This window comes from Antennarius striatus, chromosome 18 (genome assembly GCF_040054535.1).
Source record: "Antennarius striatus isolate MH-2024 chromosome 18, ASM4005453v1, whole genome shotgun sequence".
Classification (NCBI taxonomy): domain Eukaryota; kingdom Metazoa; phylum Chordata; class Actinopteri; order Lophiiformes; family Antennariidae; genus Antennarius; species Antennarius striatus.
In genome coordinates this window covers 16,161,520-16,181,333 of record NC_090793.1, presented here as the reverse complement: position 1 = coordinate 16,181,333, position 19,814 = coordinate 16,161,520, and the positions used below count along the sequence as shown (strand labels likewise).

General features: G+C 39.2%; 1 protein-coding gene across 1 annotated transcript; it reads left to right on the top strand.

Annotated features, from left to right (window-relative positions):
- Window positions 1-390: 390 nt before the first annotated feature.
- xrn1 (5'-3' exoribonuclease 1) lies at window positions 391-19,672 on the top strand. The gene is made up of 41 exons (XM_068341221.1): window positions 391-613; window positions 1,685-1,917; window positions 2,455-2,552; window positions 3,000-3,109; window positions 3,206-3,316; window positions 3,411-3,496; window positions 3,583-3,670; window positions 3,861-4,029; window positions 4,222-4,289; window positions 4,677-4,814; window positions 4,937-5,106; window positions 5,537-5,626; window positions 5,858-6,014; window positions 6,210-6,329; window positions 6,405-6,574; window positions 7,460-7,577; window positions 7,884-7,976; window positions 8,711-8,814; window positions 9,205-9,339; window positions 9,514-9,676; window positions 10,368-10,481; window positions 11,210-11,308; window positions 11,388-11,503; window positions 11,757-11,903; window positions 11,979-12,068; window positions 12,153-12,288; window positions 12,379-12,435; window positions 12,665-12,797; window positions 13,173-13,242; window positions 13,853-14,048; window positions 14,145-14,228; window positions 14,340-14,423; window positions 14,861-14,905; window positions 15,181-15,261; window positions 15,428-15,565; window positions 15,734-15,869; window positions 16,023-16,198; window positions 16,332-16,445; window positions 16,990-17,095; window positions 17,336-17,517; window positions 17,744-19,672. Exons 1-41 carry the CDS (start codon window positions 539-541, stop codon window positions 18,086-18,088), a joined length of 5,145 nt encoding a protein of 1,714 aa, XP_068197322.1. The 5' UTR covers window positions 391-538; the 3' UTR covers window positions 18,089-19,672.
- Window positions 19,673-19,814: the final 142 nt, after the last annotated feature.

Below are 19,814 nucleotides of genomic sequence, written 5' to 3'. Positions count from 1 at the left end.
ATAATTAGTTAATTTATCATTTAAGAACTTTGATTTAGAGTAAAATTACATGTACTCTCTTAAATTTAAGATAATAACGACATAAAGTTATAATTTTCACTATTTTTAATTGTTTAACTGTTGAAGCAGTGAGATCGCATGACATTAACAAATTAGCCTCGGTGGAGATTAACCTTAAAATGTTATACTTGTATCTTCATTTTATTATCTTTATTTCAATTTTTATTTCGGTTTCGTCCTTTATTATTTTTTTTCTGCAGTCCGTACAGTTAGAGTGGGGGACTTTAAAGCGCAACGACAAATGGGACTCAAAAAACCGGAACTATCGATTTTCGCAGGAGTGGCGGTGTGTTTTAATAGACGGACAACGGACAACTTGTTATCGGATGTTGAAAACAAAACCGGACACAAGTTTCCATGTTAGCCAATTCAGTCTTGTGTGTATTGATCTGGTAACATAGCTAAACGCCTCCTTTTTGTTTTTTTAACTTTTGACTCTGGTCTAATCTGATTCAAACGTTGAGACTTTCGTGTGAAAATGGGAGTTCCGAAATTTTACCGATGGATATCGGAGCGTTATCCGTGTCTCAGTGAAGTTGTCAAGGAACATCAGGTATGGAACCAGGCATAAATAGCCATAGCATTTCGTGTTGTTGATAGCCATAGCTTTGCTAGCCAGCCGCCGGCTATCACCTAGCTAGCAGGCGGGCCGTGGAATTGTATTCCACGTAGCATATCAGTGTTTTTAGGACATCGGAAGACGGCGTCTTCATTACTCAATGTATTATATTTAGGACATAATACACATTTTATTTTCTATATATAAAAACTAGCAGCTTACTAAAGTGCTCTTCTAGCTGTAAAACTGTGAACACGAAATGGGGTAAAATGAATATAACTTTGTATATGTATCACCTTCAAATATTTTAGGTCTTTTGTTGGTGAAGAACATTCTGAACAACAATAAATCGTTTACATCAGCTGGTTAACTACCTTTGACAAAAGATGTATAGGGACGGCATCTGGTTATTGTTACCAGTTACTTTACAATCACAGAGATTTGATTTTTCTGTGAAGTTGTTTAAAATGCAACGATGTTGTCGTCAGTCTCTGATTAATATTAAGGAGAATAGTTGTAGTTGATCGCAGACCTGCATTCATTTTAATGGAATTGGCTCAAGTTACCGAGTTCCTCATAGGTCAGATACTGTTTCATTGCATGTTCTTACATCAGCTGGAGGTTTGTCTCTGTCGTTCGTTGTGTAAGACAGATCTGATATGTTTCCGTTAGTGTTAGACAATAAGAAGGACGTTCTATACTGTATATTCATCATAGATACATTTATTACATTTAATTGATATGGTTTATGTCCAGCTCTGTTTGACCAGTCCACAGTACCCCCTTATTACTGAACCTCAGATGAGATGTGAAAGTTATTAGAGTGAGTTTTTAGATTTCTTGAGTCCTGCTTTTGGATCTGGATGTATAGTTTGTTCAGATATACTGTAGCTCCCACAAATTGTCAAATGACAATAATTGTACAGTATGTCAAATAAATCAAATAATGAACTGTATTTATCCTTCATACAGTTAATGTAGCATCATTACATTTTACACACTCGCCACTAAACAAAAGTATTTGCAATTTTTTACATGATGTAACTTTGTTTTTTAAATCCATAGATTCCTGAATTTGACAACCTGTATCTGGACATGAATGGAATCATTCATCAATGTTCCCACCCTAATGATGAGGATGTTCATTTTCGTATATCTGAGGAAAAGATCTTTGCAGATATCTTCCATTACCTGGAGGTGCTCTTCAGAATTATCAAGCCTCGCAAGGTCTTCTTCATGGCTGTGGACGGTGTGGCACCAAGGGCAAAGATGAACCAGCAGAGAGGACGGAGGTTCAGGTAGAGATGGATATAGGATTACAGGAAACATGGAGACGTTCTTTTCCTATATTTGAGTGAAAAGTGACACCCAGAAAAACAGACAATTCAGGTCATCATTGGTCTCAATGTATTGTTATTGTTTCTGTCTTGCTTTGTTGGAAGGACAATGATTGATATTATCATAGATAGCCAGATATGCACACACACACACAAAACCAGACATACGTCTGCTACTCTTACACACACATGAGTTTAAAAAACAACAATACAAAAACAGAAATAGCAGCAAAACATGAAAAAGAGCTACAAAGTTCTAAATATGTATTGTGGACTTTTTATGGAAGGATTTTACTCTATTGCAGACATTTTAGAAAACCTCGAGCCCTCTCATTAATAAGTGTTTTCTCCCCTAAGTTAATCAAAAGCTATTAAACTGAAATAAATATCACATAACTTGAAAGTTTACAATGGAGAAACCAGATGATGGGTAATAAGAGCCACAGACTAAGTGTTCTCTGTTTATAATGGTATGTTTCCGTGTGTCTCTGTGTGCAGGTCTGCCAAAGAAGCAGAGGAAAAGATAAAAAAAGCTCTGGATAAAGGAGAGGTACTTCCCACAGAGGCTCGCTTTGACTCCAATTGCATCACTCCCGGTAAGAATGCTCCCAACCTTATACCACATGTTACAGTGGGTGATGAATGGAGCTGCAGCAAAAAATAAAGATATTCGTTCCATTTTTTTTTTAATCCTTTGTAAAGGAATACAAAATCTTGAACAGTACTCATGCTGAATTTCTCAATAAATTTGGAATTACAAATCTTGAAGGTAGAAATCAATGAGGGTCTTCTTCATAGCTTGTCACCTCAACAATATGGAAAATCCTCTCAGCCTGTTTTTGTCAAGTTCCATGCAGAACTAACATCATTTATGGTTTAAAAGCAAAGCAAATACAGCAGGAGTCTATTTTTTTATTTACAGTTGGGTTCAAAATGAGAGCAGTCCCATATCACTGACAAGATAAATCACTGAAGATAGACCTCTCAACTGAAAACCAAAGAGGGTTGTTAGCTGCTTTTTTAAACAAACATCTCTTTTCCAGGTACTGACTTCATGTCAAGACTCCAGGAGCAACTGAAATATTTTGTCCATAACAAGCTCTCCACTGACAAACTGTGGCAGAATGTCAAAGTGTACCTGTCCGGTCACGAGGTGGGTGATCAGTTGTGTTAAAGAAGATTAAATTTGATATCTGGTACAACCAATATCAGCAGTGCTTATATAAGATCTGAGTCTCTCTTTCGCCAGACTCCAGGGGAAGGAGAACATAAGATCATGGAATTTATTCGCTCTGAGAATAGGAGGCCAGGTCACAACCCAAACACGCGACACTGCTTGTACGGCCTGGATGCTGATCTGGTAGGAGTTGTATCACTTTGGCTTGTATGAGAATAAACATATTTACTCCAACGTACGTTGTTCGCTCATACTGTCTCATTATTTGTAATCATAGATAATGTTGGGTTTAACTAGCCATGAGCCGAACTTCTCCTTGCTCAGAGAGGAGGTCCGCTTTGGAGGAAAGAAATCCCAGAAAAGGTTCTGTTCCCACAAATTTTTTTAATAGTTTTCTGTTATGTAAAAGTTTTCTTTTAAACATTGCCTTTTCATGTTTTGTCTTTTAGGATAACTGCCCCAGAGGAAACAACCTTTCATTTGCTCCATTTGTCTCTGATGAGGGAATACATTGACTATGAGTTCTCTGAGCTCAAAGTAAGACACATAAACGCTATATGGAGAGGACAAAAAAAAAAAATACTTGCAAATCCTCAAGTGTAAAAACAAACAATATTCTGCTCTTGGAAAGGCCTGTTGGAAGGGTTTTGTCTTCATGTTCATGTTTTCATGTTCTTCATGTCTTTAAATGTCTTCTGTATTGTGATTACTTGTGGATTTTTCCCAGGAACACATTGGTTCTGACTACGATTTGGAGCGAATAATAGATGATTGGATTCTAATGGGCTTCCTGGTTGGAAATGATTTCATCCCTCACCTTCCTCATCTTCACATTAATCATGATGCTCTACCGTTGCTGTATAAGACTTACATCAGTGTTCTTCCCAGCGTGGGAGGTGAGACAGTCGCCAGTGTGAGCTTCAGTTACCCTGCTAATGTAACTCTGGCTGTGCACCAGCACACCTCACTAGTCCATTAACATAGTTTTATAGTGCAGGAGTTTCTAGACTTGTGTTAGTATTCAAATATAGAAATATTACCTGCATATTTCATGTTTGCAAAAATAAAAAAAATCCTTTTTTGCTTAGGTTATCTGAATGAGAATGGACATCTAAATCTCCCAAACTTTGAAAAATACCTTGAGAAGCTTGCTGAGGTGAGACAACACTGCAAAGCTTTGTTTAAATACTTGATTATTATTTATTATTATTATTTCATTCGTTCATTTTCCTTTGCTTCTTTCGCTCTTTGCGGGTCACCGGAGTTTCTGGAGCCTACAATACAGTTGAATACAATCTCATCTTCCAGAAGATGAATGAATGAGTTGTGTCACCATTATTTTACTGTAAAGTCTCACTAGCTGTATAGCATTTGCTTTGTTTTATAAAAACCTTATGTATTAGTGCATGTATAATACTACACTAATAAGTTTGCAGTTATGAAATAAAAGCAAAATAATGCAATTGGATTCATTACTCCTGTATTTGAGAAATCATCAGAAATCTGACATTGTTGTGTTTCTCTTCTATCGCCTTGCCTCCAGTTTGATCGAGAACATTTCAGTGAGGTGTTTGTGGACTTGAAGTGGTTTGAGAGTAAAGTTGGTAACAAGTATCTGAATGAGGCAGCAGGACTGGCAGCAGAAAAAGAAGCAGTCAGCAAACACACCAATACAGCAGAGGTCCTCTCTTATTTCTTTTATTATTTACAGTTGTATTTAAACAGCAAAATATAATGTAGAATTGTTTGTACAGCTTCTGTCTGTGTCATGTCAGTTATTATTTTCATTGCGTCTATGTGTAGGACTCTGCCGTCTCTCTGATCGATCTGGCCTCATCAGAAAAGGGTACTAAAGAAGGAAAAGGAGCCCTAGCTGATGACGAGGAAGACGAAGATGACATGTTTGAAACCGAATTCAGGCAGTATAAGCGCACCTACTATATGACCAAGATGGGTGTGGATGTGGTGTCCGAGTGAGTTTAATCACATACACTCAGAAATGCATTGAGAAAAAAGTCTTCCAATAGCAGGCTGCCTAACAAAAAGATGGTTATAAGTGTATCTCTAGTTTGTGAGGGACCAAAATAAGTAATAAGTCTCATCATTATACACGCTAGTTGAGTTTACCTTCATGAAAAATCTTACACTTGTACCATCAGTACAATACAAAGGAGTGTTGCTAAGGTCAGACCAGTGCTGTTGGCACTTTCAGAACACGTTCTCGTGATCAAAGGAACTAATGTCACTCTATGCACATGAGGGTTTGATTGAAAGTGACCACTTGTGGTCAAACTGTCTTCACCACTCTGTGCAGTGAACTTGTTACACACACAAAAATACATAAATTAAAATCATCAGTAAGGGACAAATAACCATTACTTTTTGTTTTTTTTTCATTGACAGTGACTTTCTGGCCAAGCAGGCAAAGTGCTATGTGGAAGGTATTCAGTGGATTCTCCACTACTATTACCATGGAGTTCAGTCCTGGAGCTGGTGAGACTTTATCTTGGATGTCACTGTCTCACTACTCTTTTTTTAATTTGCTTTCCAATGGACACCTCTTCACAACATTTACAGTGTTGAAATGTTTTCCTTAAAGAAAAATCACTTTTGTTTAAAAAAAAATATTTTTTTTTTTCATGGAAAGTAATTTTGAATTTATGTTTTCCTTCCATCTTTCTGCTTTCAAATCAGCCTTTTAACAATAAAAATTGTTTTGTCTAGGTACTACCCCTACCACTACGCTCCCTTCTTGTCTGACATTCGGAATATATCAGGATTAAAGTTGACCTTTGACCTTGAGAAACCCTTCATGCCCTTCCAGCAGCTTTTGGCCGTCCTGCCTGCTGCCAGCATGGAGCTGCTTCCTGAGGCTTATAGGGTAACACTCTTAACTACGCATGCAGACTCACACACACACACATATATAATGTGTACAGCAAATGCATAAAATTAATCTCTGGATGCTAGTTTCTGATTAGCGTTTGAGAAAGAAAGAAAATTAGCAACATATCAATTATATGAGAACCACAGCTGAAACGATAAAGATGATAATACCTTGTTTTTCGTGTTTCAGCACCTGATGACACATGAAAACTCGCCCATTATTGAATATTACCCTCTAGACTTTAAGACCGACCTCAATGGCAAACAACAGGAATGGGAGGCAGTGGTTCTCATTCCCTTCATAGATGAGGTAAGAGACAAGAAAATCTCAACATGGGATGATCATTAATGGTCTAACTGTAGATGCGCTGTATTTATGGAACAGAGATGCTTACTAGCTGCCATGGAACCCTGTAATAACAAGCTGACAAAAGAAGAGAAGGCCAGGAATTGTCACACAGAGTGTGCAGTTTACTCATACGACCCTGAAACAGACTTCACCTACTCCTCCAGCCTGCCTCAGCTGTTCCCTGACATCATTCACTGCCATGTCAGGTAGATCCACTCACTAAAGAAATGTGAATATACTGTAAAGGAATATTTCACCTAAAAATCTTTATTGAGTCATGTGAGCACAAGAGTGGTACTTTTGTCTACTAAAGAACTTTCATTTTGGGATCAGTCATCAGTCCCTTCTTAGCTTGCTTTGTTACTTTATTCATAGCTTTGATGTTTGTTTTGCCAACGTTCTAACACTGCCTCCAGGGCACGCTTTGTGATGGCTTTCCTTATACATGTTTAACATACAGCAGGTTTGACAAACATCAAATATGAAGCTGACCTTTTTTTTTGACGATGTTAGGCAGGATTTAAATAAAATGAGTTTAGAATTGCGACCAATGAACATTTCACAACATTAAATTCATATCATTATGTTACAAACAATACACGCTGTTACTTGCTAACAGTCCTGTTCTAATTATCATTTTCTTGAAAGTGTAAACTGCTGGGAGGGGGTAACTTTGTGTATTTACAACAACGAGCCAAAATTCCATCTTTTGTGTAGAAGCACTTGCTTTGCTTCTAAACAAAAGATGTTTAGATTTAGACTCTCAAAAACTTTGAAAATGTTATCAAAAATGTTGATATCTTATCTCATATAGTACTCATTTGCCATTAAAAACCATTGCCTTGAGGATATACTAAGCAGTGATTGAAATGCATTTGTAGAAATCTTTTCATTCAGAACAACATAAAGATTTTATTTTTTCCTGCCAAATGTATTCTGTTGTGAATTGATGGTGACTTTGGTTAGGAAATACTTATTTTTTAGGCATGAATCCAACACAGAAAAGCAAAGTCTACCGTCGTCCACTGAGTTCCCACACACGCAGCCTGATGCTCTGTCTGAACGGAGATTATTTTGTCTGTCTGTTACAGGAAAGCAAACATCCCTGTAGATGCCTGGCATGTTTCACTGGAGCACATCAGCAAACCTATTGATCGATCAGAACTGTACTTCTGTGGCTTCCCTACACTGCAACACATAAAACACAAGGTATATGTGATGTTTTCGGATGGATGGTGGTTTTGATTAAAAAGGCCGAGGAACCCCAAATTGCTTCCTGGTTACCATAAGTGCTTTATCAACTACAGTGAACAATTTTCACATTTACTGCATATAATGGCATGCAAAAATGACAATTTCCTCTTCTTTGTTTACCCTTTGTATCCCCACTTATGACTTGCAGTTATTTATTACATTTATTTGCATTGGAAGTAGAAAATGACTATGCTAGAGAGACTTCAATGAAAGCCGCATCTCTATTTTCCCTCTCTCTCTTGTCCATGGACTCACTTGTAGTTTTATAAGAAGAAGAGCGGGGTGGTCGTGTTCCAGCAGAGCAGCAGAGGGGAGAACACCATACTGGAAATCCTTCCCAGCAAAGAAGAGCCGGTGAGTTAGTTTGTAAATGCTGGTCTCCTTTACTGACAGTACTGCTCAGATTCATTATAGATAGAATTTAGCCTTTGCTAAGATAAGCTCATCATACACAGACTTGTCGATCCTATCATTAGAGACATCATTAGAGATGTCATCTGATGTCTCTGATTATTGCCTGACAAAGAAACTTGTCTTCCATAATTTTTTTTGCCATAGTTTCAGATTTCAGGCTCTTGATTTTCTTGATTATCTGGTTTTGTTGATTTCAAACTTTTTCAACTGTGTAATAATATTACACAGTTGTGCGAAGCCTTTGCTGTGCAAGCTTGGATCAGCATGTGAAAATTTCCATCTGTTATGGAAATATCCTATATTCGTTTAATTTTTTTAATTACAGGCAAATAAATTGATAACATGTCAAAGCTGCTCCAGCTACTAAAGGTCTACTGAATGTTTATACAGCATGTGTTTGATTTATAAGTTCTGTAACTCTTCTTAAGAGGAACAGTGTTGCTCTTTAAAGCTTATTGTTGGTATTTTCAATTGCTGCACAATGTGAAATATTTTGATGTAGGACTAACAATTAATAAAACACAATACATTGGAGACACGTGTTGAAATGTTGACTGTAATCCGTCAGGGCAAGTTCAACCATCACACGCTGGTATTCTAAACGTCTGGCAAGGTTTCAGAAACTGAGACGCGTCGTTCAATTTAAAGGTGGAGTCTGTTTTCGTTGTCTTTAGGTGTGCGATGATGTTGCGGTACAATTACTGGGCAAGACAGCATTTGTGAACTGGCCACATCTAGAGGAAGCTCGTATCGTTGCAGTTTCGGATGGAGATGTTAAGTAAGAATTGTTTCTCACCTTCTGAACTGATAATGTATTGATGGAACATTTAGGAGTGTGTTTTTGGTTTTTAAACCAAATATTATGTTACTTCTACTTAATCAGTAGCCGTGCAGGTTTTTTCATGCATTGCTTGAATTATATCATTTATGTAATACAGTATGTGAAACAAGAGAAGCTGAAGTGTATCTATATTAGGATCACCGTAGTTTTATAGAAAACAAAAAAAAAAAATCTAATAAATAAATAAATAACAAGAAGATGCAGTGCTCCCTCTCTGTAATGTGGTTCCTCTTTCACAGCCTCGCAGTTTCGCATAAATTTTTTGTGTGAAATTTGAATGCTTTGCATGCTTAGAATTTAACGTTTCCCCTTGAACTTGATTCACAGGTTTTGTGTCACGGAACCACCTGGTGTCCAACAAGTGTACAACAGACCATCCACTCCTCCGCCCTCCAAAGTCACCTGTCTGTCTGACAAAGAGCAGAAGGAATGGGAGAAAGACGTCCAGGGAATCACTGAACAGTAGGGCAACAACAAAACAAGTTTTTCAAATCAAAAGCAGCTTCAGAACATCAGCATGTCTTATTGGTTAAGAACCCTCTTACCAAATCATGTGACCTGTCATTACCTAGAATCCCAAATTGACCTCATCTGCCTGATGCTTGTTTTTGCTTCCTTTCATTGTGATTTCTCTAGTTTCTTAAAGAGGAAAGGCATCGTTGTGAAGGAGACAGCGGTGCTTCTTTATGGCCAGTTGAAAACTGGATGGAAGTATGTTCCTAAAGCCAATGGGGAGGTGGAACTCCAGAAACAGTGGGCCAAGCAGGTCCTCCCTTTTGCCTACCAGACCGTTGTTAAGGTACATGCAGAAATGAAACACAACTTTGCAGATAAGCGGTTAATTAAGGTCTATAAAATGTAAGAACCACAAGATTTAACACACTTGGGGAGCAAATCAAATTCCTCTGATTCCATGACGTTAAGTGATACCTCATCACTGCGTAGATTGATAAGTTGTATTTTTAGCATGACTCTGGTCCATGATTAGATAGTTGTTCATGGTCATGCGATATAAACATTAATGCCTCTCATCTGTTAGATGTTTTGAGCAGGAATGTGATTTATTTTTTAGTACTCATATCAAGATTTCTCTACAGAGACATTGCTGTTAAGTTTTATTTTTTTGAGCAGAAGCTCCTTTTTATTCAAGAGAACAACTAACACTCAAACAACCCAACCAGTCACCAAAACATTCGAGATGGATAAGTGATCTTCATGTTAGGGAAAACTATATATTTGTGTTTTGGAAATTAGACCAACAGTGTCCAACAGAAAGCATCTTTCTATTACTAGACTGGAGATATTTGTCACAGAAACTAGACTTAATTATGTGATACATGTCGATTGGAGACACATAGCAGGATAAAATGTTTTATTTGAAAGTAAACAATAGTTAAAAATGTGACTGGATTGATAGATATGCATTTGTATAGATTTTATATAATGAACCTTTCACTAATTGTCTGTCTCTGATTTATCTGTCCTTTCAGGACATCAAAGCCCTTTATTCATCTCTGACTTGTTTCAAGAGCTTAGACGAGCTTTTTCCACCAAAAACAACTGTCTTCATGGTGGGGAATCCCTGCTATGGTGCCATGGGCGAGGTATGTGCTCAGATTTCTGCTTAACTATGAAGAGCGTAAACAGCTGCTTGAATGACAACTAAATTAAGCTAGATTTAAATATGAAATTGCCACATGTTATAGTTGTTTAGAGTTGATTCCAGGACTGACATGTCTAATTTTTTTTTAATGAAAATCAGACGTGTTAGTTGGGTTTGTCCTCTTGATTCTTAGTCATTTTATTTTGACATTTACTGATTTTTTTATTCTTACAGTCCTAATTGGGCATCAGAAAACAAGAGTTCTGGTCAGATCGCATAAAAATCACCCAAAGAGGTGCAATTAATCTAAATAAATAGTATTCAGTAATTGACACAGTGCTATATTTTTTTAAAAATCCTCCTGAAGTTGGGAAAAAATCTATTACCCTTTCCGAAAAGGAAATTATTGGAAATTAATCTCCTTCGATGGACTTTCTCGATCAATTGCAAGATGCTTCACTCAGAGCAACACTGTGTTCGCACGAGGGTGGGCTCTGACATAGGTAAATTTTGTTGCATCATAAGCTGCCGCAACTTTTCAGTTTTCCTCTGATTCACCGTCCTCTGTTCTGTTCCTGGATCAGTCGTCATCATGCTAAATTCCATGATTAGAAGCCTGATTTTCACTGACAAGCTCCGCCAGACTGATTTTCACAAGTTTTGTTTCATTAGTGTCACATTTGGCTGATTGAAATATCTCCACCACCTCTTTTATCATTTACTTAACAGGTGCAAGATTCTAGTGATGTCATCAAAGACGGCCGAGTACGAGTGATCTTCAACATGCTGCAAGAACCACAGCTGGAGACCTTAATCCAGAATCAGCATGTAAGACATGGGCATAGGGGGGTCACCACTAGTGCCTCACGTGTTTCCTGACTGCCTGTGATGTATTTGTGTTTTGTAGAAATATTGTGTGAAATACAGTCCTGGATATTTTCTGGCATCTCGTCTTGGCATCAGTAGCTACCTGGTGTCCCGCTTCACCGGAAGCATTTTCATTGGAAGAGGCTCTAAGAAGAAGTAAGTGTTTTTTATGTTTCAGAACTTGGTTAAAGCCAAGATACACTATTTATTTGCATGTCGCTCTTGTCAAATTTACTGTGACTTCTGTTCCAAAGACTTTTTCAAGTCTGTTGTGGATAAAGTCCGACCGAGCCCTTCTTTTCTTTCTCTACCTTGTAAGACAAATAAAAGAAAAAGCTAAGACTTCATTGTTAGGTAGTGTATGGTCTCCTACATTTTGCATCTGTGTTGTCGTCTTTGTTGTTTGCAGTCCATGTGGGGAGCAGAGGGTCAACATTGGTCTGAATCTGAAGTTCAACAAAAAGAACGAGGAGGTTCCTGGATATACCAAGAGAACTGAAAAAGAGTGGCTCTACTCTGTCGTTGTGGAGGAATTGCTTGCTGAATACCTTGAAAGGTTAGAACATATAAATAAACTGTGAACCTCTTTCATCAAGCTTTTTATTACATCATCTTTTTTATGCCTTCCTAGATTTTCTGAGGTTTTCACCGCAGTGGCCAGGAACAGTCATGACGATGTATTCTATGAGGATGACATCTGGCCTGGCTTGGACCAGAATGGGTAAAACAAACAGCTTTATAATGTTTATTGCAGTGCGATTACTTGATGGTGTAGTTCTTGATGATCCTTGATATTGACTGACAGGGCGGAGAAGGTTGCTGAGATCACAGCTTGGCTGAAGAGTCACCCAGTGAGCTCTGCCAGCAGGGCATCATGTGAACTGCAGGTGTTGGATACGGCAATTGTGGAGAAAATTGAGGAGGCAGTGGAGAAAACCAAGGTGACTTTGACACACAGCTTCAGACTACAACCCATCACTTCATGCTGCTCTCGGTTTAACCTCTATATCTGTGTCACTCTCTTCTTTTAGGTGAGGAAAGGCACGAAGAAAGTCCGAGTGACAGTCAAGCCTCATCTTCTCTTTAGGGTAAGTACATTTCGCATGTGCATCTCATTACTGAGGGGAAAAGCATATGTGTGGGTTTTTAATTTCTTCTTGCACACTTAATTTTGACTAAATTAATTTTTTTCTCAAATTGCTCTAACATCTGTTAAGCCAGACCTCATACAGTCAATTAATCAAAAAGGTATCAGGCAAAATATAGCCGAAAGCACACATTTATAACAACTATGTATGAATGTTTGTTTGCCTGTAGCCCCTGGAGCAGCAGCAGGGTGTGGTTCCAGATCCGGATGCAGAGTATCGCCTGTTTGATAGAGTTGTCAACATCAGGGAGAGCTACACCGTCCCCCTGGGACTCAGAGGAACAATCATTGGCATTAAAGGAGGTGAGTATTCTTTCTTTCAGCCTCAGTATTTTTTAAGGGACAGTTCAGTCTTAAATAAATGAACTTGTTATCTAGTCATCCACGTCTATTCAACCATCGTCGTTAAATTATTTCACATAACATTGCTGGGGCTGAAATTAAATTGTATCTCTAAAATGGTTAAAGAAAACAGGTGTTTTAAAACATAAAAAGCAAACAACAAAAAAAGCATGCTTTTCTGCACTAAGAAATGTCCTTTGACCTTTCAATGGAGGTCATTACCTAAATGCTGAATTTTCAGTTTTGTGTGAACTTTTCCATTCGGGATGATGATCTAATAAAGGAAATACATACCGAAAATAGCAAATTCTCTTTTGTCTGTCTTTGTTCCTTCAGCGGACCGTGAGGCTGAGATTCTCTACGAAGTTCTGTTTGATGAGGAATTTGCTGGAGGTCTCAACATCAGGTGATTCCACTGATACTGTACAGAAAATACACATATTTCACCCCAAACAAAATTACAGATAGTCCTTAACATAGGACCACAATTGGGTTAGAGATGTTGTTCGTAAGCTCAATTGATCATAAGTTGTTATTTATTACATTTCAAATTATAATCATTATCTGAGGTCATTTAAATGTCATTACTGCTCTAAAAACCAAAGTACTATCCCCTGACATTGACTAGAAACAATAACAAGAAATTAAAACAACAAATAATGAAATAAAATACAGCCAAATACATACCGGTTTTTTAGGAACATCCAACAATAGCGAGAGTCCGCTGTTGATGTTGACTGTTCACTGTATGGTACTCTAGCATGTAGCTTACCTTTGGAGTAGAGGAAGAAGGCGTGTAAAGCCTGATGTGCTGATATGCCCACAGAGAAAACAACACATAAGAAAAAGAGGGGGGGTTACGTGTCGGAGATGCATGAGCGCAGCTCTGCTGCTCGATGGGGGTTGTGGCAGAAAGGGGAACTGCAGGACAACAGTCAGATATGGCGGCGTGTATTTGTTTGTATCTCCGAATGTATCTCCTGTATTCTGACTGTAGAACTGGCTCTTGTTTTCAGGTGTACATCACCTCGTGGGTACCGCCTCCCCCCTTGTGCTCTAGTCAACATTTCCCATGGTGCAAGAGTGGATCACACATCCCACAAACTCACAGCTATCGTCAAACCTCAGCCCGCTGCAGCCGCAAACTTGAACTCACAGCGCCAGATCGGGGGCTTGAATCACTCTCCACGTTCACCCTTCATACCCACGCAGGTAAGAAGGGAGCCACATACGCTTGTCAGAAATACAAAATCTCTTTCCCCTAAAAACCCTTATTAATCCAATCCACCCTCCACTCCTTTTCTGTAGCATAACAACAAAGGTGTAGGGAAGGCAGCCTCCCAAGGCAACAGGAACTCCCCCAATAAAACTCTCATTCAGAAACAGGCCAAGGTAAGTTTAGAACCGTTTGTATGTAGACGCCTCTTAATTCGATTGGCCTTTACAACCAAGTAACCATTTAGTTATGATTTGGGGGTTTTTTCTACTCTTCTCATCATCCAGAGTAAAGAGGAGCATGGGGACCTCTGGCAGTCTCTACAGAACTCTGGCCCTCCACACCAGCCTCCTGCTCACTGGCATAATGATGTGTGTGTGAGAAAGAAAACTTCTCTTCATGGCTAAAGAATAGATTGGTCACATAAGTCAATGCAAGCTGGTATATTCTACTGGAGAACATTTTGATTACTCCATCAAAAGGCGGTCAAATATGACCTTCTTTATCAATCCATCTGGTGTGACAGATTTTTTAAGGGTATGGTCTGTCCTCCTCATCAAGGTGTGACAGATGACACCCTGTCTGATGTCCATTTTGTTAACCGTAGTGTTCATGTACATCTCTGGGATCTGACGTAATCAACAGATGTTCTGTGAATGTATTGTCTGTTTAAAGCCATCTAGTATTTACATCAAATTTATAAGAGAATACACTTAATTGCATGTTTTACTCAGATCAACTCAAAATCATTAAATTGCAAAGATGCTGCTTTCTGTTAACTCAAACCTTGTCTGTTTTTCAACTCAAGGAGAAATCATCCCAACAGATGGGGACCCAGTTCTCCAGCAAATCCGTGAGTACTTGTACTTGACTGCTGTGATCAAGACCCGATGTTCTTTCAGCACCCAGACTGCTTCAGCTGGACACACACAACACAATTTCCAGTCTTTGGAGATTTTGAAAAGACTTAAAGTACACACTACACACAGGGTTCAGCAGATATATGTATTATAACTGAAAGACCAGGAAATCACACTCTATACTGCAAATACTGTATGTATTTATGAAAGTGTGTATGCTGTGAGTTGTCTAAGAGTGTTTGTTGGTTTGTGTTCATTATACACATAGGCCCCTGCTGGTAGCATCAGACTGTTGAAGAAAAACGAGGACATCAACTCCATTCTGCTGTCACGGAGCGCCACCGATAAGGTGAACACACATTCACAAACACATGTTTAATCTCGAAACTTTGTTATTTCTGTCCATAAGACTCTGAAGTTCAAACGTTTGCAACAAGTCTTTTGTTTCTAATCTTCTTTGGGGGGGGGGGGGGTTAACTTGTGTCTTCACTTCTGGTGCCTTTCTACACACTCAGGCTTCGACTGACTATGAGGACTTAATGGCCAGTCTCAAGATCTCCCAGGGTAGCAATCAGACCTCAACCCCTCCTGCTCCTCCTCCAGCACCCACCAGCCAATCAGACGGCCCGTTGTCTCCACAGTCCTTTGCCATGGTGAGTGCCACTATTTTTAAATGACAACAGTTTTCTCATATAGCTATATAAGCTGGGTCTACTAAGAAAAAAGTATTGACATGCAGTCAGCTGTCATGTAACAATAGGGTTTGTTTTTTTTACCTATGTTGTTGTTTTTTGACTTTTACTTTTTGTTTGTTGTTGCAGAAGGGGACAATGGTACTGAAGGAGATGCTTAAGATTGATGGCGCTGGAACAGGAAGTCCCTCTTTACAAGAGGCGGGTACCAGCGCCGCCACTGGTGGCCAGCAACAGAGTAGGAGAAGATCATCCAAGAAACTAGGTACACAACTGGTTACTACACACACACACACACACACACACACACACACACACACAGAGGCAAATTAAATGTAGGTAGAGTCACAGACTGAGGCGAAATACAGAAGCAAGCTTTTTTTTTTTTTAGCTTTCTCTCCGTTTTGTCTTTCTCCAGCTGCAAATATGAACGCCCCCCCTCACAGTGATGGAGCTTCATTAGCTTTCCCCCCATCGACCTCATCATCTAACCCCTCCAGTACTGTGTTGCCCAGTAAGGTGTCAGATCTCGGGCGGGTGTGCATTGGGTTAGGAATGGCAGCACCCGAGTACACCTACATAAGCAACAGACAGGTAATGCATGCTTAACGAAGCAACACATGTAAAACTTACTTTGAAATTATTTTGTCATCTGGGGTCACTATAAGTATGAATTATCAGTTATGGGTGTGAACACACATGCGCTAAGATTGTCCTATGTCCACAGGGTCTCGTGGTGTGTCAGGTGCGGCTGTCCAATGGGCTGATGGTTCACGGTCCACAGTGCCAATCAGAAAATGATGCCAAGGAGAAAGCTGCCTTCTTTGCTCTCCAGAGACTGGTACATATTAGATCACTAATCATTGTTCATCAGACCCGTGAGAAAATGTTTATTAGAATAATTTGTGTCATAATCAAGAGCAGATTGTCTGATACAGGCTGTCAATGCTTTATAGACTATAGTGACTTCTGTCCAAAAGAGGACAAAGAAGATTCATTTTAATTATAGGAGATGGTGCCCTTTTTTTGCCTGGCTCATAAATAACTGTTACCTACTGGCTTGTATATAAATTGATCAGAAATCAATCAAAAAGTCTAATTACAACAGATCTGTGCATTTTAATAGTGGATCAAAATATTAGCAACACTTGCTAATAGACACATGGTTTCCAAATCTGGATAAAATCTATCCCGGTTCCACTCAAAATATCTTTACATTAAAAATTTTTGTTTAAGAACCTGAATGTCTGAATACCACCGTAAATGTTCCAGAGAACATGGATTCCAGACGATGCTGTAATGGATGACAAAGTGCCATCGATTTTCTTGTTCAATTGTATAACTGATGCTCATCTGCCTGTCTGTGTCCTCCTTCTTTTCTGAAGAGCTCAGTGGGATCAGGCTTCCCCCTCCCCCCTTCTCTGTACCCAGGAATGGGTCAGATACCAACTGCACCCATTGGAGCCATGGCCCCTGTCTTCAACCAGCAAGGTTGGTCATCCTGACTATTGAGCATTCGTTACTGACGTTGGGGCAGAGGCTGCAGCTCTGCTTTCCTCTGAGTTTACCCTCTTGACATTTGTTGAACTACAGATGTTAAAACATAAAACCTTGCATTTGTCTGTTCTCAAATGTTTCACCTGTCACAACAGACAGACTTAAATTAAAGCCATAAGGCTAAATGAGTTGCAACCTCTCATGTGCTGATGTCTCATCATTTTCCTCGTCTAGGTGGTCTCCTGTTGCCACCTCAGGGCTACGCGCCTGCCTCTCTGTGGGGAATGACATGTCTTCCTCACCACCTCCAGAACCAACCCTTCTACGGATCATCTGGAACATTTCCTGGCGCTGCCCATCACCAGCCGGCATCATCGCTACCCATAGGCTCACACAACCAGTTTATTCCATTGCAGGTAGAGTATACAGATGATACAAGATAAAAGGCAGCAGCACGCTGCAGTTGACAGACTTCCTTCTGACAGACTGTATCTGACCCCTCCTTATTAGACCATGTCAAATGATTCAAAGTCCTTGAAAACACAAGCCGACATTCACCCAGGTGTGTGTATGTGTGTGTGTGTGTGTGTGTGTGTGTGTGTGTGTGTGTGTGTGTGTGTGTGTGTGTGTGACCACAAACAGGTGACGAAGAAGAGAGCATCGGCCAACAAGAAGAACCAGGAAACACGACAATTTTACAGCGCCAGCCAAACTGCAGCCAGACGCCAATCACAGCGAGCCCAGAACCAGCCCCCTGGCCAATCACAGACTCAAAGCGATGAGGTTGACCACCCACACCAACACGCTTCAGACAGCAAGCCGTCCTCATCCAGTCCCACTCCAGCAACAGCTTCCACTGTGAAGGCAGCCCCAATCCCACACCCTCGACAAAACACACCTTCAACAGCACACACACCAGGCTCCGCCTCCAAGAAGAAACACAGGAAGTTAGCCGTCAACTTTGAGACAGCTAAAGTGTCCGAGTGATGAAGTGGTGTGTGTCTGAGTTGCGTTTAAGATGTTTTTTTTTAAACCTGACTCAGCACCTCTGATTAAAACCTCACCAATGTGAATTTTAATTTCATTCAACATTTCAGTAAAAAGAAAGTTCCGGTTCCAATGCTTGTGTATTTCGCCCATAGAATTAGTGGTCGCTGTAGCCATAGATATGTCAGTTGTAGCACAATCCATATTTCACTGTCCTTTACTTTGGACATTACTGGAGGTGCAGAAACAGTGTAAGTTGACTTAACAATCTCCAAGCCTGTGTGAGGTTTGTGATTTCCCGGGTCAGTCCTTGCAGAAGATCCCCATCTTAACTTGGATGTTGGTTCTCAGGAACACGTGTCCTCAGATTTGCACTGCAGTGTTATCTTAACTCTGCATCTCCTGTCTGTGCATCTTAAGATTTTTGTATTTGACTCATTTTATCTTTTAGAGGTGTGATATGACATCCTGCGGCGTTGACAGGTTTGGATCAGTGGTGATCAGGCCAGCATTGATTATGTTTTTATTGCTTCCCTTTATGTTTGGGATCATCATTCCCATCAGCTCTGACAGCCTGACAGACCTTTGTTGCCTCACTGCTTTGTTGTAATTAAGAGAAATACTGTATATACCACTCTAAACATATTTACCAGTGCAGACCTATAAACACCAGCACATAACCCCAAAATAGATTCCAGTCTATTAACTGATGGATCAAGTTTGTTTTGTTGGGCCTGTGAATAACACCATCTTATGACTGATTTAACACGCCGAAAAAACTATTTGCTTCCGATTTTCCTTCTTCCACCTTTAATCTGGTAAGGTTAGGAATTTGTTTATTTGTTGAATATGTGGCCTCACACTTTTTATAATACAGCATCATTATGACAACTTAAATTGGGCACACAAACCAGCAATTAGGATTCCCTCTGGAAATGCCTCTGATGACACAGACAATTGACCTTCTATTCTAACTTTTTTAAAACATCATTTGTGTTGTAATCTAGAAATGTGTGTGGTGTAGATTTTGACAACTGTTCATCTCCCTTGTACAATATAATTATTTTCTAAAAAAGAAAAAAAAAAACAGGATTGATGTATGGAAATGACCGGGTGGGGGGAAAATGTGTTAATATGTTGTGTAACTGCATCCTAACCACATAACTCCATTGCATGAAGTATTATATTTAAAATACATATTTACACGATGTGCCCACAAAATTAATTTTGGGAAGGTTATATAACCATTTTAAATTCTTAGCTTTTTTGTAAATGTCAAATTGGTTTTATTTTCACAAACATGCATTTAAAAAAATCTGTAAATTTTAATTTGTTGGATTTCAAGCTGTGGGTTTTATGGATGCCATTTTTATAGATATTCTTTGGCTATTTTCTAAGTAATCTGGAAAAAATGTATTATTTCAGTGTTTGTGACTCAAGCCAACATGGCTCTGGTGCAATAAAGGGAGAATGTGACAGCACACTTTTTTTGTGTGTGAAAATGAAACAAAATAGGAAAGTATGCTATTCAAATTCAAATTATGCTGTTCATTTCAATTTGATTAAAGTGATCTTCAGTAACAACATGACTGCTGGTGTTGAAAATCACAAACTGTATGATATAAAATAATAAACTTAAAATGATCAGTGCAGTTAGGTGCTGCAAGAATGTTGGCAGACTTTCCCAAGGCCCAATTACCGATCGTCTGCTTGACAGATGCATTAA